Source organism: Phlebotomus papatasi, chromosome 2 (assembly GCF_024763615.1).
Source record: "Phlebotomus papatasi isolate M1 chromosome 2, Ppap_2.1, whole genome shotgun sequence".
NCBI lineage: Eukaryota > Metazoa > Arthropoda > Insecta > Diptera > Psychodidae > Phlebotomus > Phlebotomus papatasi.
Genome location: NC_077223.1, coordinates 26,110,169 through 26,135,905, shown reverse-complemented (window position 1 = coordinate 26,135,905; position 25,737 = coordinate 26,110,169). Strand labels below are relative to the sequence as shown.

The following is a 25,737-nucleotide window of genomic DNA, read 5'->3' as shown; positions in this document are numbered from 1 at the left end:
ATGTTTTCAAGAGTGGAGCCCGGGGCTAAATTAGCCAATATGAAGCTTTTTTATTTGCGCAAAAGTTGTAAAAAAAAATTAAGCAGGTTATTGAAAAAAATGTGATTCTATTTGTTCCAACTTCAAATATTTCCGGTGCATGATTTTCAAATGTCTCTACACACTAGGAGCAATTTGAAAAAATATGCCTTTTTAAAGAAAAAAAAACTCTACCATATTGCGTGAAGAAACATCAAAATTTTGAAAAAGAGCAATTTTTGATGAAAATTGATTCTAGTAAACGCCATAACCCAAAAAAAGATATAAAATTCTTGTTTATTTACTAGATTAGGCGCCTTAAACACAAACAAAACATTTATTGTTTGTTTTTTTGTTGCGATTTATGACCAGCGTACAATAACTCTTGTTTGTAAACATGTTTTCAAAATTTTCCATGAGAATGAGCGAGATGACTAGATCTAGATCTTACTCACTCTCATTGAAATGTCAAAAACATGTTCACTAATCTAAATTTATTGTGCGTTGGGCATTAACTCTTTCGTCTCTTTTGGGACGAGAATACCCAAAGCAGCATATGAATGTTCTGTGAAAAACAATGTTTTTTAAATATTCAGGACTGATAAAAATCCTATTTTTGTGGAGGATTACAAACTATAAGGATGTCCAAATGTGACATATTTTTTGTAGGACCTCAATTAATTCCTGAGCTTAGATATTTTTGATCAAAAATTGTGAAATTTGCTTGCAGCATATGCTGCGGTCCGGAAAGAGTTAAACGGAATCTTGGAACAAAAATCGTATTAAAGCGTTACCATGACAGGTTTATTTGAGGTTAAAATATTTAAAATTTTGGAGTTTGAAGTTTTATTCACTTTACATGTACCAATTATGCTGATTTCTCTCAAAATTGTAAAAAATTTAAGGTTTAGAACCTCATCTAAAGCAAATCTTTTTAATAGAAAAAAATTAAATGCAAATAGATTAATATAATTCAAAAATTTACTAACTTATTTTTGTGTTTTTTTTTAATCAAATAGAAAACTTTTGTATTTTTTTAACTATAAAAAAAGAAAATAGAAATATGTTGTTCAGTTTTTTGGAAAAGCTAAACAGGTGTAAAAAAAAAATCATTTCAGAGATGGCTTTATTTTTTAGGGTTAGGTTTTACATAACCTAAAAATCTTCAAAGGAAATTATTGATTTAATACCCAGCTAGCACCAAATGTTACCCGATTTCCATTCAGCTACCAGGATATGCATTTTCAGCTGAATTCTGCTAATTTTAAAAGGAGACTCTGGAGGCCCTTGAGGCAGTGCCATTTCTATATTATTTGGTTAGCATTTTTTGTTCGAGAACAACTGCTGACCGGTCGGCATATTTTAGCTGATCGACTCAGAAAAAATATGCTGAAAATGCTTTTCTTTCAGATAACTGTGCCTGCGCCTGCACAGTAAAAAAAAATTACAAGGATAATTGTTGGTTTGCTTTTTTACCACAATTATTCTTGTAAAGTTACACAAATTATGTATTTCAAGGAAACGTGTAATCTGAAAATGTGTAAATTAAATTTTATGTAATTGTAAACCGTGTAATCAACTGGGAATGATTACACAGTTTTGTATATTTTCTTACATGTTTCGTGTAAAATTACACAGTTTTCAAATAAAAGGTGTACAAATTACACAGTTTTCAGACAAAATGTGTACAAATTACACAAATGTGTATTAGTACATACGATTACATGTTTAATGTAAAATTTACAATGAAAATCATGGTAAAGCAGCTAAAATTTTTTTACTGTGTGGGTAAGCTAATGTTGTTCTACCAGAGAATGTGTAGGGGGAAGTTGGGCACCTTTGAAGGTGGGGCACCTTTGAAATTGGGATTTTTCACCCATTTTTAAATAAAATTGAGCCTCATCGTGATACAATTTAGCTTCTCAATCTGTTTGTGCAACTAAATTATATCACAATAAGGCTTAATTTTATTTAAAAATAGGTGAAAAATCCCAATTTCAAAGGTGCCCCACTTCCCCCTACCGTCTTTTTAATAGAGCTTGCGTAGTATTTCTTTTAAGGGGTAATATCTACCAGACTACGCCCAAAATAAACAGTTTATTTTTTTTATTTTTTCGTGTTTTCTATAGAGAATCTATCTAAGCAACTACCAATCAATCGGATAAAAATTACTCGAGTTCTGTTGTTAACCGAGGAGTGCTTAGAAAATAATTTTACCCTCAGTCCGCGCAGTGCTTGTACCGCTATTTTGTGTTCGAAATTGAAATAAAAATATGTTTGTTTTCCTCAAGACGTAATAACCCTTGAAAATTTTATATAGATCGGTTTATTAGCTAGATCACAAAAAATCACAAAGAAAAAGAATTAATTTGAAACATTCTGGAAGATGCTACCCCTTAACCCATTCAGTCAATGTACTAGAAATGCTTGAGATAGAATGTTCATATTTTGGAAATAGTTTCTTAAAGATTAATAGATGATATTTTTGAAAAGAACAAATTTTTATCTTTTATGGGGGCGCGGGGAGCCGCTGGCAAACACACGTTTTAACGGTCACTGAATTTAAATTCTGTACATAAATTCATTATAAACTCTATTGATTTAGATAGAGTAACTATAAAAGAAAACACATTGGCAACCAGAATTCAAATCACGAAAGAGGATGAAAGCCAATTTTAACAAATTCGACGGGATGTCGAATTTTCTGTCCGCCATTTTGAGCAAAATTTTGCATGACTTCACACGCGAAGCGAGAAAAGAACAACAAAATGTATTCCCATTTCTGTCGGGCTATTTTTTCCAAGTAACTGAAGGACTAAAGTAACTAAAAATCCATTCCCGACAGCAATTTGAATAATTATTTCCCTGGAATAAATAATCTAAAATCACTAAATTTACGTATGATGTATAATACCAAGGTAAGGAATGGGTTAAGACAAATTGGAAATTGTATGATTATCCTCGGTTTCCAGGATCTCTATTTCCGGGTTTCCAGGATATTTTTAATAAAACAAAAAAAGCATTCAAGTGACAGAAAAATACCACAAAAGAACCAAAATCAGGGAGAAAAATCAAAAATTGTTACAGAGCTTAATTTAATAAATAAAAATATCTACTAAAGAGCATTCCAATAATTTTATCAAAAACTATATTTCATGATAAATATGGAATGTTTTCTGTTTCTTGAAATTAATATTCAATCACTAAAATGTCATCCTAAGAATAAAATATTAAGAAAAAAAATTATATATATTGTATATTAAAAGAGGATTATTTAGCCCAGAGTACGTTAACATTTAATGTCTTTTTAGATTAATTTTATTTAACTTGCTTTGAAAGAAGTTTTGCTTAAAACTAATAATAATAATAAAAAAAAGAATATAGAAATTGCAAATTTCCAAATTGAATATTTATATATACCTTAAAAATGCTGTTAACACCTTTTGCGTGAGTGTGAGTTTGTGCATTTCATTAAAATAAATAAAAGAGACCCATTTAAAGAGAAAAGAATTAATAAAATGACCACGATAAGTCCCCATTTTATAAATTTTTCCCTCTACATTATTTCCATTATTTGCACCCAGTTAACATGTGATTTGTTTCTTTTTTTTCTTTTCATTTAATGGGAGATACTAAATAAAAATGAAGATGATAGTGATGGCTTTGAGGGAGATAGTCATCTGAGCTTCAATTGGCTATGAACCAGACAAAGCTCCAATTGGCTCCAAAGTTCATTTCTCAAGCTAAAATTAAACACTGTTAAGGCATTTAAAAAAAAAAAAATATTCTTTAGAAAACCATCCCATATAGCTTATCGCCAAAAGCAGATGACACCCTCACCCAAAAAGCCCATCATATCAGGATCATTGGGAAAATCGGGAAGATGGTCAGGGAACTTAGGTAAGGTCAGGAATGTAATTAAATATCAAGGCTTTTGAAGTAAATTAGAAGATTCATTGTATATATTTTTTTCTACAATTGCATCAATAATAATTATAAATTGGAATGACTTTTTTTGTTACTGTAAAGTCTCTCAAGCAGGAATTTCAAAAAAAAATTGCTTTTTTTGACATTTTAAATATTTGGGGGATAGAATGGGGCATAAATTGCAGCAGCTGCAGTACCGGGAAAATGTCGTTTTGTGGCATTTCCGGGTGTTGCAGCTTCCTGCTGAAAGGCATGCTCGTACGAGCGTTTAATGGACGCCACGGGAGTACCAGGCTGTGGCGGAACTACAGCTGCTGCTGACACAGCCAGAGATGGATGTGCCAGGGGCATATGATGAGCCAGAGCCGTAGGATGCCCTGGAATCAAGCCCATGGGAAATTGAGGATGAGCCGGAAGAAGTGCTGCGCGTGGGGAAAAGAGAAAGGGATGCGGAGCACTTGCCGGGGCTGTAAACATTGGCGGATAGGCTGCCATAGTGGCAGCAGGATGGCCATGAATAGCGGCCGTGGTATGGGCCGGATGATGCATAAGAGTGAGATTCTGCAGCAGAAGTTGCTCATTGTGCACAGCAGCATTGTGCCGTGCTAGATTTTGTTGGGCAATAAATTGAGCTTGCTGCTGGGCAATCAATGCCGGATTTGGTGGTTGAATAGACAAGGTAAGAGGAGGAGGAACAGAAATGGGAATCTGCTGGGGAACACTAGCCGGTGGTGTGGGTTTTTGCTGTGGTGCTGGTGATGAATGCAACATACCGGGTGACAGAAGTGGTGGCTTTGACGGATTCGCCGGTGAATGGAGACCGCCAGTGAGGACAAGATTCATATCATCGCCCGAACACTGAAACACTTCAATGTACCGATGCTTCTTCCCAAAACTCCCCATATACTTATTATGCTTCTGCTGAGCACATGCATATGCTGATGTTTCCGAGTCCATCTGAATGAATGCCTCACCACTCGGTTGACCCTAGAGAAAATTTATTTGTACCACACAATCACCAAGTTTAGCCTGAAAATTTAAAATATTCTGTACGCACTTGAGCATTGTACACCATGTGAACACCTTGGAAGACTATATGTTTGGCAAAATCCTCCAAAAAGTGCAAAATATGTTCCACCTTGGCTTCATACGGTAATCCTCGCAATCTTATGCAATCCTTTGACGTACCACTCGTTATAACATGCTGCAAATTAAATTATCTTTTATCATTATATAAGCAGAATGGGTCATTAGAAGTCTCCATTACACTTGCTACTCTTTATCAACTGACTTCATTCATCTTCACCGCAATGAAACAATCATAATTTCCTTAAGAAAAATAATCTTTTCTATGAAGTTGTAGTATTTTCAGAATACTCAATTCGATAAGTCTCACTTTAACATTTAAAATTAAAATTTATTTTAATGTGCAATTTAAATCAGAAAAAGAAAATAAACTCTATAAAATAAAATTCTATCACAAATTATAATAAACTACCACAAAATTTAAAAACTATGAAATTCATGTTAAGGAATTTAAAAAGTTAATTAGGGAACACATTGTAAGCTAGAACTCTGTATTATGGGCGATCGCAACTCAAGCTAAAAATTGTACATATAGTCTTAAGAAAGGATAGTTGGATCCAAAAGGCAGAAAATAAACTGAAATCTAATCTAATCTAATCTAACTAGACGTAACATTAACCCTCTAACAATGTTTTCTTTAACATTCGAAAAAAAAAGTTCTAAAACAGTATTTTCTAGGATAATTATGATCCAATAAAGTCGAAAAAACCGTCCATTCTTCATTATATCGTTTAGTTTAGGCGCTAGGTGAGAAAATATAAAAATTTTTTGAAACTCTTTTTGCTTCTAAAATTCACATTTTTAGTTTTTTCAAATTTTTTAAATAAAATATACGAAGTAGTATGCAATATCTTTCAGTAAAAAATAAATTTATTTTAGTCAGATAACTTTAAAATGGTATTTTTATGGAAATTGAAAGTGAGTTGTTTTTTGAAAATACAGGGATCTTATCATGGTACAATCGGCAAGAGCGTCACTGCGTCAGCTCTTGGGCGACTCCTCCGACTCGACTTTCGAAAATTTTAAGTACGAGTACCACCTGACCCGGTGCAAATTACTGAATCTTTAGAAACTTTAGAAAGACACAGTTTCACATGTGATAAAACGTAATAAAAATGCACCTCTTCTGCCCAAAACTCCGGAAACCGGTGGCAGCCAAAATCGCGAAACCCAAAATCCCGAAAGCCAAAATCCCGAACGCCAAAATCGCGAAAAGGCCAAAATCCCGAAAGCCAAAATCCCGAATGTTCAAAATCCTGAAAGGGATGAAATTCTGTGAAGGAAAATGTTTAGAATAATTTCTCAAGACACAGAAGATTTCCCTTCGCCTCTAGCAAACGCGGGTGCAATCGTGGGAGTAGCTATGACACTTTTAAGAATTCGGGATTTTGGCTTTCGAGATTTTGGCCCATTCGGGATTTTGGTTTTCGAGATTTTAACCGGAACCCGGAACATCAATTATGCGCAGTGAAATGTCCTTATGTTATTTTTTCAGGAATTTCTTAGAAAATCGCATCATTGATCTTGATATTCGCACTTGTGTAAAATAAATTATGGAAATATATGAATACAATGCAAACATAAAGTTAAGATTAATTTAGAAGATACGTAAAAAATCTTAATTATGATATTGTTGATGTTTTCCGATGGGTAATTTCAATATTATCCGATCTGACGAGTGTCGCATCTAAGGAAAGAAGCAGCTCAGAAAAATTCAATTTTTTTCCCAAGCTTAGCTCAAGCGCTAAACATTCCGCAGTGGTCAAAAGTGGTTTATTGATTCGGCAAAAAATCATTTTTGATTCACATGAAATGGAAACTAGGGGACTGAACTTATGTATTTCGAGATATAAATATTGTAAATATTAATAAATTCGAAATTTACATCAATTGTTAGGGGTTGGAACAATGATGGCAAAAAGTATTCAAAGCCTGAACTAGCCAAAAAAAAACCTTGTTGGGTATTTAAAAACGATTTTTAATAAATTAAATACCCTTTATAACCACTGAAGAAGTTCTATATCCGGACCGAAAACTCTGAAAAAGATTAAAAACGTGTTTCAATCCGGAATCTTCCAAACTAGTTTAAAAAGACTGTTCCTATATTTTGGACTCTCAATTTAATTATTTTCGGACTCAAAATATCCAAAGGAAAATATGGATATTCTGGGAAAAAGATTTTTTTGGTCTATTTATTAGAATCTATGAAAATCACATTCTAGTGGATCATTACAAACTTCAAGTAAGTTCAACTCTTGGATATTTTTTTGAAGGAGCTTGCTTATTTTTATAAGTAAGGTAATTTCGATCAAAATCGTAAAATTGACTCGCTGGACATGTTACGATCCAGAAAGAGTTCATAGAAATTAAGGTCGTAGGCTATGAAACAAATTACGAACATTTGAGTAACTTGGCAATCTTGCTCCCTATTTTCTGACTGGCCTAGCCTCAATGAAAATGTAAAAGATATTGTGAAGCTAAGATTAACAGTCAGAGAAAGGACACTTCTACAAATTGGTTTTAGATGTTGTTATTGCTGAGAGCATTAAACACATCTATTTAATGAGATGAAAATCAATTTAAATTCATTTCAATACAATTATATAGAGAACGAGTAGATATAAATAGAGCCATCGGTTAAAACAGCTTCTGCTTTATCCTTTTCTTACTTGATTTTTTAACTAAGATTCTTTGCAATCTTTTTTACTTCACCCAAAGTCGAATGAGCAGGGCAAAGCGCGCTACCTTCGGACGATAAAAGTTTCGAACAACTCTTTTTTTCAATATCTTTTTTAATGAATTTAACCCATTATAATATTATAAGTTAGTATTTTAATTTTTAAGAGCTAGTCCAGTGTCTGAAACTTTCCAAAAAGGGCCATTTCTAACTGTGCTGTCACACTAGGATTTTTTCAATTTGTAAATTCAATTTAATTTTCAGATGAATTGTTCCTATGAGTTATTTTACAATAAAAATCATTTGAATTGATAGATTTTTGCTTATTTATTTATATAAACTAATACTTGTGGTTGCTCAATTAAATTTATTCAGCAAATTAATAAGTTGGAATTGCTCATTAATTTCAATTTTATTGCAGTTAAACAAGTAGCCTTTTAACCAAATTGTTCTTATTAAATTTATTCACTCCTAATTAATTATTATTTGTGGCTAAAAAATAAGATAAGTACAGTAATTTAATGATAAACTTATACGCGAGTGAAGCTTCAGTATCGGGAGTAATTTGCTGAGTTCCTTCAAATCGAAGAAAATTGTTGTGTCAAAAAATCGCAGTTGGGTCGACTTTATACACATTTTCAATAAGATAGTATGAGACTCGCCTCATGAGCCGCCTTGCCTACAAATCTTTCTTTTGGCTTTGGAGATCCTTATGCAACTTCTGTGACTTATTACTTAAGTACTGTCACACATTTTCCGGACAATCAAAAATCTCGCGGCACTTATTTAAAATTGAGCAAATTTCTTGCAAAATAATGCTCAATTTGCTCAATTGAATTTAAAATTAAAACGTGAAAAATCCTAGTGTGATAGCACCGTAAGTCAAATTTATTAAGAAAATATGAGTTGTCCAAAGCTTGAATTAAGTCATCCTAAGGTGAAGCACTTTCCCTTAATATGGGCATTTGGGAATGGTAAGAATTCTAAGCCAAAATCGTTTGACCTTGAAAGGTCAACATCAAAGATTCAAAGTACTTTGTTACGATTTTCAGCCAAATTTATGAAAAAATCTCTAAATAAATCTGTCTTATTTTCTCTGAAAAACATACAGTTAAAACTCCAATCTCTAAATCAGGAATAGAATTGTAAGAAAAGTTGGAAATAAAATCAATAACAATAAATTTTCAATGATAAGCAACAATATAATCTTGAACTTGTGCCAAGTATTGAACCCCGTTAGAGGTCATCAATTCCTGGTATTAGATACTTGATAAAGGGATAAACGTTTTTTTTTTAAACATCATTAAGATTTCTTATAAAAGCCATAGTCTTGCAAAGGGAAACCACAAAATGCATTCTCAATTCTCACTTCATTCTATTAAAAAAAAAAACAATCGTAATAATGTGTATGTGTCGTCCAAGAGCGCAAAAAATGTAAAATATTTTAGAAAATCAACAATGCCAACATTCTACAATCAATGTGAAATTCAATTACCTGTGGCACAAGAGGAATTTGCACTTGTGGCAGTTGTGGAATCAGTGGTGGGGCTGGTGGTTCGTATGTTTTGGGATCCATTGATCTATTAAGTACCTAGAATGAAGAAAAAAAAACAACAAGGAAAATGTTAAAATTGAAATTAAAATTTCAAACTAGTCAATTTCCCAACATCCACACACAACTTTACTTACAAAGATCAATTTCCATTGAGCTTATTGAGAAAGAGTTTCCGGTGTATTTTTTTTTAAAGTCTTTTTTCATTTAGATAGAGTACTGAGGTGGGGAAATTAATTATAAGAAAATTACCTGTTGCACTTCGGCTGTCGTTGAACGAAAGAGCTCTATATATCGCTGACCAATTGATTCACGATGTCTCGATAGGGCATTCGGTGCATCGGTTTCATTGGCAAAGAGTACAAAGGCATCACCTGTTGCTCTACCATCGGGTTTCTTGACAAAAAGCACCCCATCAACCCCATCGAGAACTTGACAGGGATTGTCTCCGGTGGAAAAAAAGTCCAACTATTGGAATTTCTTTCAGTTAGTGCGCACGTTCAAAAACAACAGCAAGAAAAGAAAAAAAATGGAAAAGAAAAATAAAAGTAAAAATTACTTACGACTTGTTTAGCTGTACAATCGTATGGAAGGCCTCTCATGCGAATAATAACTTGAGCCCCCTTTGTTAGAAATGCCTGAGCTTCATTCGATGCACCACCCGCAACAGCAAGGAAATCCTCACCGGATGCCCGATACACCTCAATGTACCGATTACCAATATGATGCTTATGCCTCTTAAGTGCCATATCTCGATGTTCCTGTGACACAAATCTCACTAGAGCTTCTCCGTTGCGTCTTCCCTGTGGCGACAAACAAAGTGCTACGCCACCCCTTTTTGCCGCACCACACAATTGATACACAACCAGAAAAGAAGAGCAGATTAGACGCAAGTATATAAGTCAAAATTGATAAATATTAAACATCTCAATTGCGACACAGGCATTTTTCTCATAAAATGAACTTTTCTAATGATTTCCTCTCTCTCTCTCTGCCTCAAGAAAGTTAATAACACATTTTTGAATCATCATTCCCCACAAACCAATCTCTATGATTGCTTGTTTTGCACACATGATAACACAAGAGGACTATTCCCTCTCATTCTGTTTTCCGATGGTATCAGGCGACCTTTTAAACCGTCCACCAGTTGAAGACGACTATCGTCCTCCGTTCACACAAACTCTCCACACTATTTAATTTCTCTTATTTATTTATACTTTTAAACTTTCAAATATACACAATTAGACAATATTTCATCAATATTGTTGCACAATCATACCATTTTTTTTTCATTCCATACACATTGAACAACTATTAATATATCGATTCCAGATTAGAAGGGACAAAGATTATTTTTCAGTAAAGTCTTCAACATTGACTTTTAATAGGAGATTTGAAATTGTATAACAATATTTTACGTCGTATTATTATAGATTCAAATAATAAAAAAAAACGGTAATACGTCAACATTTTCTATTTCATTATTCATAATTATAGGCATTGTGATGGAAAAGTTGATTTGATGATTAAAACATTAAACAATTAAGTCTGATAGTGGGTAGAACTACTCTTGAAAGCTCAATGGACTCTTCTAATTACTTTTTTTTCTTAATCAGTAGTATTATTCTTGTTTTACAGGCTTGTAAAAGTTCCTCTGGCAGTGAGCCATTTACATTAAGACGGCAATGGACACTCCAATTTTATTCTTAATAAATTTGCTGCTAAGCTCAGTTTTAAAAAAAAACTACATCGTTTAAAAATTTAATGTCAAAAATTATAAGGGAAGAGCACCAGCGATCGACAGTAGGATTTTTTCAATTTGTACATTCAATTTAATTTTCAGATGAATTGTTCCAATGCGTTATTTTGCATTAAAAATAATTTAAATTGATAGATTTTCGCTTATTTATTAATAAAAACTAATACTTGGCCCACCAAAATATGTTTAAACATGCTAAAAAAGCATAAATGAGGTTGCTCAATTAAATTTGAATTCAGCAAATTAAAATGTTGAAATTGCTCATTAATTTCAATTTTATTGCAGTTAAACAAGTATCCTTTTGAACCAAATTGTTCTTATTAAATTTATTCACTCGTAATTAATTATTATTTGTGACCAAAAAATGAGATATGAACAGTAATTTAGCGATAAACTCGTACGCGAGTGAAGCATCAGTATCGGGTGTAATTTTCTAACTTCCTCCAAAGCCATTATTGTGCCAAGAAACCTCCTGTTTGTATGACTTCACGCAGATTTTCAACAAGATGTATGAGAGTCGCTTCATCAGCCTTTTCCCTACAAATCTTTCTTCTGGCTTTGGGGATCCTTCTGAATAACAGATAAGTGACTTATAAGACATTTTAAGTACTATCACACATTTTCCGGGGTCATTCACAATTCAAAATCTCACTGAAATATTTAAAATTGAGCAAATTTCTTGCAAAATGTGTCCTGGCTGTGAGGATTTTCAAGTAAATTCTAGAAATCTTACAATGCTCAATTGACTCAATTGAATTTAAATTTAAATTGTGAAAATCCTAGTGTGATAGCACCGTCAGGTTAATACCGTATCGTTGCTCCAAATAAAATGAACTTTTAAAATTAGCTATTTTTTGCCATTTCACTCTTACAAGAATGCACTGCATTAGATCAGATTTAATTTATAAAACCAATTGTTCGTGAAATACCTAATTAAATTCGTGACGATCCTAAGTACAAAGTGCAAGTTTCCAATTACACCTATTTTTTTTACTTTATTGTAAATATTATATATAAACATCAAATGTACAGATATAGTTAACTGAATAATTAATAGACAAATTAGCAAAAACAAAAATCCCAAATAGTATTTTGGGGTTTATATTTTCAAATAAATATGAAGCATGTCTTTTAACATTCCGATCCGTGGTACTCTTCCCTTATAGGGTACAGGGTAATTTAGAATAAATTGTGATTTAGAATTTTAAGATTTCCTTGCTGTTTAAGATTGGCAACGGGCAAAAGCAGAAAAAACATGGAGAAGTACTTTAAGTGTAATGCCGGCTTCAAACTGGAGGTTTAGTCTAGTTCCCGAAGGTCTCGAAATCCTAAGTGAACAATTTTGATAGTTTGTCAATATCTAATGGATCATTTGCCTTTAGTGCCAGAAATATTGCTAAATCTCAAGTCTGAAGTCCGTATAAGGCTCAGACTTTTTCGTGATCTTTCTTTTCTCTTTGCCCATCTTAAACAGTGAGAAAATCTCAAAATTCCAAATGAGAAATGATTCTAAATGATACCATTTTACCCTTATTCAGAATAAATTACAAATATTCTTAAGTGGAGTTATATTATTTAACATTCCTAATTCCGAATATTAACGCATTTTATTATTATAAAAACTTTTCCTGAGTAACCAAAATATCACTATTCTTAGTATTTCAAAATTGATTTTTCGCACGGTAATTAAAACAACTGTGGAAAAAAAGTTTTGTCAAATTAAGGAAAAATAATATTTTGACAAAGTTTAACAAGATGCACTTGTCCACTTAACAAAACTTTTTTCTTCAGTGTACTATACCAAAATTGGGAATAGGCTGCGTGTAAGCACCAGAGTTAAATGCCTCATTTTTTTATTAAAATTGAAATGGTTTATACCTTCCTATTCAAGGATGTTATTTGAACTTTGAATATGAAATTTAATTGGAATTATCGTCTTTGTTTCCTTCAAAATAATCCTAAGTGTTATTATAAATGAATTAGAAATATAAACATTTTGTATTATGTACAACATCGGGCACAAGTTTCTCGAAGTTTACTGCCCTTTAGGAACCCTTTCAAGAGTTTTCCTACAACAACGTTGCGTTCGTAGGGGTTACGGTGTTTTACTTCTTAAGCATTGCGTAGTTTATAGAAAACGAAAAACTTCAAATTTGTAATTTTAAGAAACAAGAGCATCGGTCTTCATCGGTAATGAATCGGTTAAGTACTGATTTTTTTTTATTTTCAAATTCTTTTGTGATTTATGAATCAATTTGATCTCTAGTGGACCTGTAAGCACTTAAAGATCATGCGAAAAACTAATTCACGGAGAGCTCTATCTCGTGAATTCGAGCATTCCACAAAGCTAGGACGCATTGCCATCTCTTTTTTACTTCGAATTTTGTCTTTTTTTAACGTTGTTAGAGTACAATAATAAAATTAAAACGGAAATAAGAGAAAATTATAAAATCTTTTGTCCAATTTCAAGTAAATAGCCCAAGGAAAACGAAAGTTTAATTGAGACTTTTTGGGCTTTTTGGTAAGTAAACCGCTGTTTTTAAGTTTTCACAAGATATTTTCCAATTAATTTAAGAAATAAATTATTTATAGTTTTTCAAAATGAATGCAATTTCAATTGGTAACCACTTTACTTAGCAATATGAGATGATCTTTGCTAAACACAGTGTCCAATTATATCTTTCCAGTTCGATGAAATTTTGGTATCTATCACTCAAAAGTTATCCTAAACTCTTCTTTCTTCAATATAGAAATTGCTAGTGAAATCTTCTCAAGCAATTTCATTATATAACACACTTCACCATGGATAATTTACTGTATTTATTTATTAAAGTATTATTTTGGTTACTTTAAAGGAAAACACCAAATTGCAAAGTAAAACAATATATCTATTTTTAAACATTTTAAAAGTTAATTTAAATTGTAGTAAAACATGTCTGACGCAACTTATAGCCTTAATCATTTTTCCATCGCATCTCGCAACTTTGTAACTAATTTTCAACACCAATACACAACTTATTGCACGATCATCATTAAATTCAAGTGTCCTTTACATTCTTTGTGTGGTATGGACAAGTAGCAAAATTTTTACATGAGGCATACAGAAAAAAAAAAGATTATTCAGTTGAAAAAGCAAATAATATCAAGAGTTATTTGACTAGAAGTATGGTGATGATAATTGAGGTGGGGAAGAAAAAAAGGAATTAGTTAAAAAATACTCACTTGGCAACATTCAAACCCCGGAAAAACTTTGCAATATCTTGATCACTGCTCTGCCACGGAAGACCTCTAGCTCGCACTATGCACGATCCATCAATCTCATCATCAATTGAGCTGCAATATTTGTGAATATGAAAAAAAATATTATATTAGAAAAAGGGCAGAAGCACAAAAAATCACATATTTAAAAAATATTGAAATTTGTTTTAAAATTCTTCATGAAACATTTGAGAGTAGCAAAACACTTTACATCTTTTTTTTATTCTTATTAAAACGATAAGAAAAACCAGTACATTACACTGTACAATTACTTGCTATAGCTATTCCTTGACTTCTTATTAGTATATTTTTTAACTTATTTTGGCGTCCAAGGAGGACACAAAAAATGGCACGTTTCTCGAGATCACCTTCCAAAAATTGATGTTAAGCACTTGGAAGCGAACACTTCTGTGGTAGCTCATACAATACACTGTCCCAAAGCAATAATCAGGCAAGTTTTCTGGTCGACAACGATAGAAAGTCATAAAATTCTCTCCTTCAATATGGGTATCGAAGCGACCACTGATAAGAGGTGCTCATGTCTAAGTGACCCCAACGGGAATATAATTATTTTTAATTTTTACTCTACAACCACATATTACGTGACTTTACACAACTTTTCAAAATCACACAGATATACCCCAGACAGATTTTCTTCTCACTCCAACCTTATAATTCCTTCCAACAATTTTCTCTTTCCGTTTTTTTTTTCTTTTTAATGTAAGAAGTGGCTACAATACCCACATTAACCAATATATTCATAAGGAAGACACATAAAAATCTTCTGACTCAATATTCTTCCTCATTTTCTCATCATCTTCTATTTTCTCTATACCCCAAATTATCCTGATAATCCAACAAGCTAATCTCTCATTTACAGACACATAAAATTCAGTTTAGAGAGATTATTTTATGTAAATAGATATCAATACAATTTAATACATCTCTCAATTTGTCGAAGCCAGCCAGATCTCACAATTCCAAGATAAAGAAAGCTTAAAGATTTAATTTACACTGCGATGAAACTTTACAGATCTCGTTTATTAGTGTTAATTTAATAGATTTCCGATGGTAATTTTGAGACAGAATTTTAATGAAAAAGATCAATTCAGAAGGAGGTTTTATATTGAACTAGACAACACACCATATGATCCTTAAATTTAATATTATAAAGATATAAAAAATGTAAAATCACGCTGTTAATTATAAAGATTTATGATTTTTAAAATTAAATAGGGTAAAGTAATCTCCCTTCGAACGTTCATGCCTGTGAATAATGTGAATTCCTTTTGTTTTACCTAAGAAATTTACACATAATTATAAATAATTGACAATAACCTAACTAATCTTTAATAGAAAAGTGTAAGTATTTTAGGAAAAATAAAAGAAAATTCACATTATTCAAAGGCATAAACATCCGAACGGAGAGTAGTTTTCCCTACTCATGAAGCATATCGCTCCTTGGAAATTACAAGGGGCCAACTCAATCTGAGCCATTTTTCAGGAGACAGCATGAAAGATTAAACTTTGTATAAATAATTATCTCATTTATGTATGTTAATAAAAACAATTTAATTCTCTTCTATTTGTATGAGCATTATTATAAATATCGAATCATACATATTTTTACCTTTCAAAATATGTTTTTTTATGAGTTAGCTCTTTGTCATTCTGATGCGCAAATTTTCATAAAATTAGAATGACAAGGGATCAACTTGCTTGAGTTAGTGCCTTGTTTTACAAAAATTTGAACGATAAATCTATTTTGTGCCCCTTGACTTCAAATAAAACCGCGCAAGCAATCACAAAGAGTAAAATTTTGAAAAACTTTTCCAATAACGAAATTTATTGACTCATATCATCTGAAATTTTATTAAATTCTCTGTCTGAGTGTATTAAAACCTCAAAATCGCCAAAAAGTGAGTTGGCCCCTTGTAATTTCCAAGGAGCGATGTAATAATAATTTCTACGAAAAGGATAATATCTTCTAGTCCTTCTAGTTAACGTTTTTGTACATTTTACCTTAGACACTTTGAATTTAAAGAACTACATCTGAGAATAATAAGCTTTTCAATTTATTTTGTCATAATTAACTTGAAAGCAAATTTGACCGATACAGGATTTACAGAAATTCATGTTTGAGTAATAGCGGCCACCGCCGTCTTATCGTGGGTAACCTACACAAACCCAAATTTTAAACCAAATCAGCCCTTTCTAAAGGGCATTTTAAAGATTTTTAGCTTAACAATTATCTCACCACTGAGAGGACAATATCTGTCTTTAAAAGTGTCAACTAACATTTTTGATGTTGTTACTATCATTATTATTATTGTATAGAAATTCAAAGAAAGCAATATCCGAAACCTACTTTTGACACTTATCATTACTGAGTAGACAAACTGTAAGGAATAGAAACTTGGTGTTTCTATAATAATAATAATAATGCTGGCACAACATTCCATGTAGGAACAAGGCCTTCCCGCTAGGGGATTTTTTAGACATTCATTATTATTTTTTCTTGCACGGGATGATGTTGTCAGTCAGTCCCATGCCCGTGAAATCAAGTGCAGTGAAGCTCACTGGATGCAATCCGAACACCTTTAACACCAGAAAAATTCCTGGTGACTTAAACGGGATTCAAACCCGGGACACTTGCATCATAGAGCGAATGCTCTACCACTTGACCCATTGAGTGCCCGTGGTGTTTCTATACCAATTTTAAATTGTAAAAATTGCAAACATACCCCCCAATTCTGAGATAAAGAAGCCTAAAGATTTAAGTTAAAGCTTCAACTTTGACACTAAAGATTTCGAATTTCGACTTATAGGAATTTTGGATAAAGTAGCCTTTAGCGCCCCTAAAGAAATTTGATTATCCAAAATGTCAAAAAAGGTCCTCTCAAGCAGCATTTAAATTAAAGTCGATTTATGGACGTTTGCCACCTTTAAGTCTGTAAAACTATAGCGTAGAATTCGAAATTTACAGTCTTAAAGGTTTAAATAAATTTGAAATTTTAAAATTCAAGACTTTTATCAGAGAATACGAATTGATCTTAAAAGGGTGATTTAAAGATTTAAGACTTAAAGATTTATCTCAGAATTTGGGGGGATAATCATTAAATACCTCCAGTCGGGGGCATAAAATATACTTAAGTCGAATTTTTCAAAACTTTTCTTTTTTTTTTCAAAGATGGAGGTTATGATTTTTTTAAAAATATTCCACCGTTTTTTTATTAAAGGTTTGCGCACTTCTTCCAGAGAAGACTATCAAAGAATTAACCAGAAATGTGGTAAACACAAATTGAAATTTAATTGTTTTTTTTAATATTTATTCGGATTCAAATTGTGCTTATCCAATGCAAACTTAATTTTTCCAAAGAAGTATCCGAAACAAGAGGGGAAAGGATCTTTTTCCTGTGGCTTTAGCAGTTTAATGATACTAAATCAAGTATCAAAAAAATTTGCATTTTTCTCAATATAATTCATATTTTTCAAATAATTGAAAAATCGAATATTTCGATATTGGATACAGTTTAACAAAATCAAATAAACATTACTTATCTTATGATTTCAAAGGAAAACAAATTTTATGGAATGATGTTTAAACATTAAAGATTCCTCTAAAAATAAATAATCCTAGGGCCTCTACACACTAGAGAAATTTATGTCCATATTGAAGAGTTTCTCCTACACAAGCGTAAGGAATTTGCTTCAATATGGACAGAAATTTCTCTAGAGTGTAGTGGCCATTAGTTAAAATATCAATAATAATTATAATAATAAAAATTGCGTTAATTCTTTTATTGTTCTAATGTTGTTTTGAAACAAGCACGTAGCAAGTTGACTTTTTTATATCGAGCCATTTGAAGCCAGTTCCTTAAATTGATCTCGGACTCAGCTCACAGTGCTCCGAGGAAAAAATATATTTAAACAAAAATCTAGTATATTTATGCCTCAACGCGGTAAGGGATCTTATAATACGAAAACAATTCTCAATTTTTAGATATTTAGCGTAACGGTCGCGAGTATAAAAAATCCCATATAAATTTAATTCGAAGTATGAGAAAGTGGCTTCAAATTTCAGGCAACTTGCCAGCGGCTAGTTTTGAAACCTAGCTAAATGGAAAATATTGAAGAAATTCGGAATCAATTAAAACCCGAAAATCGGAATTAAAGGAAATACAACAACTGTCGATTCACATGAAAGTAACCAGTTTTACCTGTGCAAATTCGAAAATGTGTATAAATTATATCTCAGTATTCATCAATCTTCTTTCAGTTTCTTTGACGATTAAAATGTGAAGTTTTAAGGTATAGAATCTCTTGTCCTTTTCCACAACCATATTTTAAAATATAAAACGTAACATACCGGATTAATAAAAGTCCTGACGAGCTTTCTTTGTCCGATGTGCTAGACCATACTAGAGTATGATGTTTAAATACTCCAATTTCTCAACTAGCAATATTTCTTGGGAAAATTTATACCTAAGATCATTTATTAAAGCCCCGAATAGATTAAGGCCCATTGTCCCTAGAGAATACTTAGGATTAAAAGTTAACGATAAAAAGCCCAAGCAATCATATACATAGTTTCAGATTAAGAATTAGGGTTTCTTTACATAAATTTCCTCTCAATAATCCCTTACTGTCAAATTTTACGAAAAACTATATTCTTGAGCATCAGCCTGACTTTTTATTTAAAGCTTTTAAGAGTGCTTTATCTACCAGTCTTTTAAAAATCCTTGCAATTGATTTAGAAATTCAAGACCTTCAAGCATTGGACTAAACTTCTATGATAAGAACGTATTACTCCAAATTAAACTATATTCACTTAAATTATTAAAGTAAAATAAATTTTTAGAATACATACCGTTAAAATAACGATTTCAAGCATTCTACTAATTACTTTTGCTCTTGATCTTTTTTTTTTCAAGAGAAATAAGAGACAAAATCAGTACCGATTTTCCATGAAATTCTATTAAATCATGCCTGTGAGGTACTTTTTGTGGCTCATGAAAAATTTAGTGATGGTAACCACATTATAGACCATATACATTTCTGAGAAATGTAACAAAAGCTTTAATATTTGCATTTTATTCTTCATTGCACAAAACAATATTCCATACTAAATTTATACGAACATGGATGTATGTATTATCAATTCTTGTATATAATACACTGAATTTCTTAATGGACGAACATTGCCTATACATATTCATTCTTGTGAATATTTGGAAACTATTTAAATGTTTTACAATTTTATCATTGCTTTTGGTTAAAATTATTAAATTATTTTTAAAAAAATCATATAAAATATTAAAACATAATCTCATATAATAATTTTTAATATCATTTTTAAACTTCTTTTGTGTTTAAAACTTGTGATTTATATTCATAAAAATAAGGCTAGTGACCTTGTAATAAAAAGTAGCAGCATTTAAAACTATTTTTAACAAAAACAAAACACGTGCATTTGGGGTTGGTATTTCCGTCAAATGCAAATTCTGATTAACCTTGGCTTTGGTAGTTCAAAAATACAAATTTAAAAAATACATAAAAGAATTTCTTTTTGTTATATTCTGTCCATGTTACTTTTCGAATTTAAATAAATTGTTTATAGATTTACCCAAAACAATTGGTTTATGCATTGTTATTGCTAAATTAATCTCACATGTTTCCCGTTCAAACCGAATTTTGAGTTCGAAATGTGCCAAAAACAATCAGATGCTACATGAAACTATAAATCTTTCACCAAGTTGGATTTACATTCTGTCTCGTTCAACACTTCTTGATGTCATGCTACTAAAATCTACATAGGAAAAAATATTATATATGAATATATAATTTTTATGTACAAACAAATTGATAGCAAATAGAAGTTATATATAAATTCATTGAGTTTAATCTAAATTGTAACTATACCGTCTTTAGTACCTAATGCATCTATCAAGCTTGTAATTGCACTTCAGTGATCAATCTCTGTAATTCCTCCTTCAATTAATACAATATCAATATGTGCATATTATCATTTCATTCTCAAGTGCGTGAGTGACAAGTGATACATTTTTTCCCACCGTATTCCAATATTGGTGCATATAAATCCAGAGAAATCAGTTTTCCATCAAATTTGTAAGTAATCAATCGTTCTTGAGGAGATAAACAAATCGTTTAAAAATGCATCATGCGATAAGAAAAATCATTCAATTGCTTCTTCCTTTTTCCAGCCAGAAGCATGGAAAATCACTCTGGGTTAATCCCCTACATCAAAACGCCCCGACGCACGAGAAATTGATCATAATATTCCAAGATGCAAAGTTGAAATCCACTCTCATGACCTCGTCCCCGTAATAACGTGGTTTTTCTTATATTCTTTCTCACACACTCACCTACATCTCCCGCGTGTGCAATGTGTGAATGTTTGTGTAAAAATTAATTATTTTGTGATACACACTGAAATTACACACATATTGCAATCAATCTCTATATGCAATGCACACGTTGCAATTTAATGTAAGATTCTTAACAATCTGATCAATAAAAATCCTCACGAAACACATTCTCTGATCGAGCTTAAAATTTACCAGAATGTTCTCTCACAGAACTCTTATCAGAAATCTTTCAAAAAAAGAATTGATAATTTCATTAGCCAAACGTCTGGTGATCAAAAATGTTTACCAGTTTACACCAAGAGGATCAATAGTGAAAAATAATAATTAGAGATAGCGTTAATATGTGCTTAGTGCATAAAAAGCTCTGGCTAGAGCATTTGCTCATTAAATTGAACCAAAAACGCCAAAAACGAATTCGTGTTTCTCAAGCAAAATTGCATGAAACCGGGTTTAAACTGACCCCACAGCTTCCGCATTTGCCAGATCAGACCCTCAGTGGCTTCGGTAACTAGCTTCTTAGCTGAAATCTTCGCCATCTATAGGCCTATTTTGCAGAGCTTCCGAAGGATTACTTTCCGGACAGGATAAAAAAGTTGGAAGGAATTTGTTAAAAATTAAACAGAATATTTTAGAAACTCTTCATTTTTCACTTCTTTAATACGTTTTGATTCACCTAGTACATGATATTCCCAATTAGATACTATTAAGGAATATTAAGGTACTATTCCTAAGTAAGATTATTTCGCGAAGTGAAAGTTTTGGTAGGTTGGGTTCTGAAATCTCAGTGTATTTTGGTCAGAGTTTTGCAATAATGAGGGAGCTTCACCCTTTAAGGACGATTGGAACACCGGTGTCCCATAAAGAAAATAATTTTTCATGACTACCTAAAGTTATTTTTTTTTCTTATGTCTGTACATAATTGTAAAGTAGGAGGTTGAAGGACACTAGAATATTTTTTGCCAGTCTCCAGCTATTTGCTATATAATAAATATTTAAGCTTAAAAATGGCGAATTTTTAAATTCTTATATTGAAAAATGATTTTAATTATTTTTTTATAATTCTAATTCTTTTTAAGCAAAACGCTTTTGGCAATAAAAACTACAATACTCATACATAATATTTCTCATTAGACTGAAAATTATTATTCGTTGTTATTGTCAGAAAAATTATTTAAATTTTCGGGCTATTTTTGTCCCTATCGTTCGTAGATGTAAAAAATGCACCGAATCAAGCTCTGTTGAACTTTCCAAAGTTATATGTAAAACGTTTCACAAATTTTGTTTATCGGTTTAATTTTTATTGTTGATTTTCGGTCCGTAAAAAGTGTCTCGTCGTTAAAGAGTTAACAGAAGTCTGCACTTTCAGGACTATGTGCATTCTACTCATAACCAATATTCATGAGATTTGAGTAATAACCGAAAATGTAAGATCGTAAGTACGCTACCAGGTTGCTGTTCCTCTGAGCAATTAAGAGATACACTCATAAGAATCGAGTCAGGGACATTGCCGTTCAGGATCAGTTGTGTGTATAGGTCGAGGAGCTGCTTCTTCATGTTGAGATATCACAGTTCCGACCAAATATATGGTCAAGTCCAGAGAATCAGTGAGAAAATGATCACTCAGAAAAGCTTTAAAAAGCCTCGATAAAGGCCTTACAAGGTCAAAATCCAGAAAATCAAAACCCCCGAAGAGGTTAAAATCCCGATAGTCAAAATCCCAAAAGCCAAAATTTCGACAACCAAAATCTCGAAAGCTAAAATCGGGAAAGCCAAAATCCCGAAAATCCAGAGCTCCGAGAGCCAAGATGCCGATAGTCAAAATTCTAAATTGTGAAGAGTATCATAGTTAATCCTACGACTGCACCCACAATTTATGGAGGCAAATGAAAATAAATTTTCTGTGTTTTCTTACCCTTTTTGGATTTTAACCATTCGGAATTTAGCTTTTTGGATTATGCCTGACAGCGGAAGCCAAATTCGCAAAGTTAAATTCAGAATCTCATCTGAAAATGCCTCTGAATCGATTTCGAACGCTCAAGGATGCTTATCTTGCCACCCGTTCCTGAAGTGGTGAGAATCAGGGGTCTTGGGGGTTGTTGCAGATTCGAATTTGAAATGAGTACTAAATGTAAGGGGTCAGTCATTGTTTAGTTTAGTGTTGCCATAGCAGAAATGAAATGTCATTTTGTGAAAGAGATTCCGAGGACGAACACGAGATTTAGAATCTGTGAAAATTTATTGAAAACCTGTAAGTAGGAAACAAGGAAAATACGGATTACGAAAACTTAAAAATTGTTCTATTTATAGGAAAATTTATATTTAAAGAAAAGCGAGAATTTATGGAGATTTATAGAGGGCAAGTTGACTGCTCAGGTATGTAAGGTTAGGCTTAGAATAAAATAGACATACACATACATGGCTGACTCCCTCTTTTCAGATCTTTAATCACTCATACAGTATAGACATTGAAATTATCGCGCTAGAAGAATTTGAGTTTGTTGAATAAAGAATATTCCGGTGGAGAATTTTGACAAGAACAGGGGTCTTAGAATATTATATGGACTTCAGGTTTAAAGTTTATTTATATGACTTAACTATTCTAATTTCTTACTGGTGATTTTTTTGGGTAAATTATCACTTTAATTATGGTACCGTCGTTGCGGGTGACTTTGCACTCGGGGGGTGACTTTGCACTCTGCTGTACGTGAGAGTTTGAACAATTCTAGCACTTATTGATAGTCTTCGCCGATCCGGTCTACCATGTCAAAGTATATAGGGATATGTTAAGTACCAAGTAAGGTACTATGATCCTCAAAAGGATTCTTGTAGTTTCAGTAATAGTCAATGAAATCCTAGTATAGGTATTTTGTCAAAAAACGACTCCGCGAAAAAGTTATCTGAAGATGCAATTCCAAAATCGATTTCAGAGAAGTAAATTGCCCAAATCTATTCTAAATTTATCTGGCTAGAATAATCCACTTCGATTTTGTTCATTATTTTTAGTAAATTCCTTTTTTTCACTGTAGTCTTCCTAAGAAAGCACGATTTATGGTATTAAATTGCATTTAATGGTCTTTCTAAAGCTTTATTATAGAAGTATTTGGCTAAAAATTATCCAATTTTTTGGGAACTTAAGATAAAATGACCGAGATCTACAAGATGGTGTGGTCGCCATCTTGATTTGACAATTCTGTCCGCCATTTTGAATAACTGTCAAAACAAAAAACTTATCCGATTGAGCTGAAATTTTAGTTTGTTCTGGCTGATGTCAAGACCTTTTCAGAACATATATAAAATTCGACCTAGGTCAAGCGATTGTCTGGAAACTGGGGCTCTAAGTTCAAAATTTTGACATTTTCATTAATACAGAACTACGGAGAGCTTCTTTTATCGAAACCATCATAAAAAAGGCAGTATTATCGTTAGGCGATGAGATCTAAATAACAAACAAAAAGAAAAGTAATGTTTTTCTTTATAACAGCATATTATTTAACGATCTGAAAAACTTTTGCAAAGATGAAAAAATAAGAAAATAAATAAATGCACTTTTCATTTATTTTTTTAATTATATAAGAGTAAATAAATATATAAAATAAAAGCCTCAACCATTTCAAATGGTTACTGAGGCATTTCGTTCAGGTTTTAAAATTCAGGATTAGAAAATAAAAATCGCCAAAATATGAATATTTCAAATTTTTAAACTTTGAGCCTCTGTATCAAGGTAAATACTTGACGTAGACCGGAACACAGATACGTTCTGAAAAGGTCTTGATATCAGCTACAACATACTAAAATTTCAACCCAATCGAACCTGTTTTAGATTTTGACAGTTATTCAAAATGGCGGACAGAAACGTCAAATCAAGATGGCGATCATGTCATCTTGTAGATCTCGTGCATCTTACCCTTAGATGTGAAGATCTTCATTGTCGTTTATTATCAGAAATTGTTGATTTTTTAGTATTTATTAAAAAGTGCAAAGTCACCCGCAACTTATCCCCAGTGCAAGCCTTTTTTCTTGATTTTTTTAAACATATTAAAATTTTATAAAATTAATGCTAGTGGCACAAAATCCATTCATTAACAACTGAATACAAATAATTTTACTCAAAAACCCCCCTCCCTTCACTTTAACTATCCACTTTTAGAGGACAAAGTTGAAAAACAGCGAAAAAACGTGCAAAGTCACCCGCAACGACGGTATAATAAATGGTATTTGATCTATCAGACTTTGCAAAATTACTGCAATTGTTTCGTACCGTAAATGCGGGTGTATTTGACACCTTCCTGTTCGTAAGCTTTTCTTTGCTTCTAGAACTTAAGGATGGTCTTTACTGATACAATTCACCATGTCTGATCGGTGAAAACCGTTCTAAAACATTAGAATTAAAGAAAAGCTTACGAACAGGAGAGGATCAAAGTCACCAGCATTTACGGTATTTAGAAATTTAAGAACTTCAAGAATTAGGCTCAGAGTTTCAGTCTAGTCTAAAAATTGCTCAAGCCTAGGGATCTCAAGCTTACATTCCCATTAGTGATTAACAGAGAAAAATGATAAGAGATATCCAAAATTAAAAAAAAATCCTAAATCCTGCAGCTTCCTGCAATATAGAAAATTCATAAAACTATTATTAGAAGCGCTTATTCCAAATCCAAAAACAAAAAAATAAATAAATGTTAAGTATTTAACCTTCTATTTAACGTTTACGAGTTAACGTTCTATAGTTTACTATTTGCCTATGTCTCCTTTTCTATTCAACATTTTAATATATTGGTTGTTTTAATTGTTTTTCAATGACGCGTCTGAACTTCCGCTCCCTTGTTATAATTTCAAATCGATTTTTCAAGCACTTCAGTTTGGCTCACATAAAGAATCTCACCTACTATGAGCTAATCTAGGCTCCTCACTGACTTTAGTGTTGCGTGTAAAGCAATTTTTATTCACTATTATTGGTTCTTCAGTTTTCTTCTTTCATTCGTCCACCTCTTCACTCCCTCACCAACCCCCCTGATACTTCTAAATAACATTACAAATGCGTAGAATCAAACATTAAGCTTAAACAATTGCAAAT

The 25,737-nt window shown here is 32.1% G+C and overlaps 1 protein-coding gene across 3 annotated transcripts in view; it reads right to left on the bottom strand.

Moving 5' to 3' along the window:
* LOC129803199 (RNA-binding protein fusilli) overlaps window positions 1–25,737 on the bottom strand; it is a 110,922-nt gene that overhangs the window by 15,105 nt on the left and 70,080 nt on the right. For 2 of the 3 annotated variants that reach the window (XM_055849610.1, XM_055849611.1), the window contains exons 7-12: window positions 14,242–14,352; window positions 9,824–10,094; window positions 9,513–9,728; window positions 9,204–9,299; window positions 5,003–5,149; window positions 3,951–4,932 (exon numbers count right to left, since the gene is read on the bottom strand). In XM_055849610.1, coding sequence (XP_055705585.1) covers window positions 4,093–4,932; window positions 5,003–5,149; window positions 9,204–9,299; window positions 9,513–9,728; window positions 9,824–10,094; window positions 14,242–14,352 — 1,681 coding nt within the window. In that variant the 3' untranslated portion in view covers window positions 3,951–4,092. Of the gene's footprint in view, window positions 1–3,950; window positions 4,933–5,002; window positions 5,150–9,203; window positions 9,300–9,512; window positions 9,729–9,823; window positions 10,095–14,241; window positions 14,353–25,737 lie in introns of those variants that run through there. The other variant, XM_055849612.1, reaches the window with a different exon arrangement.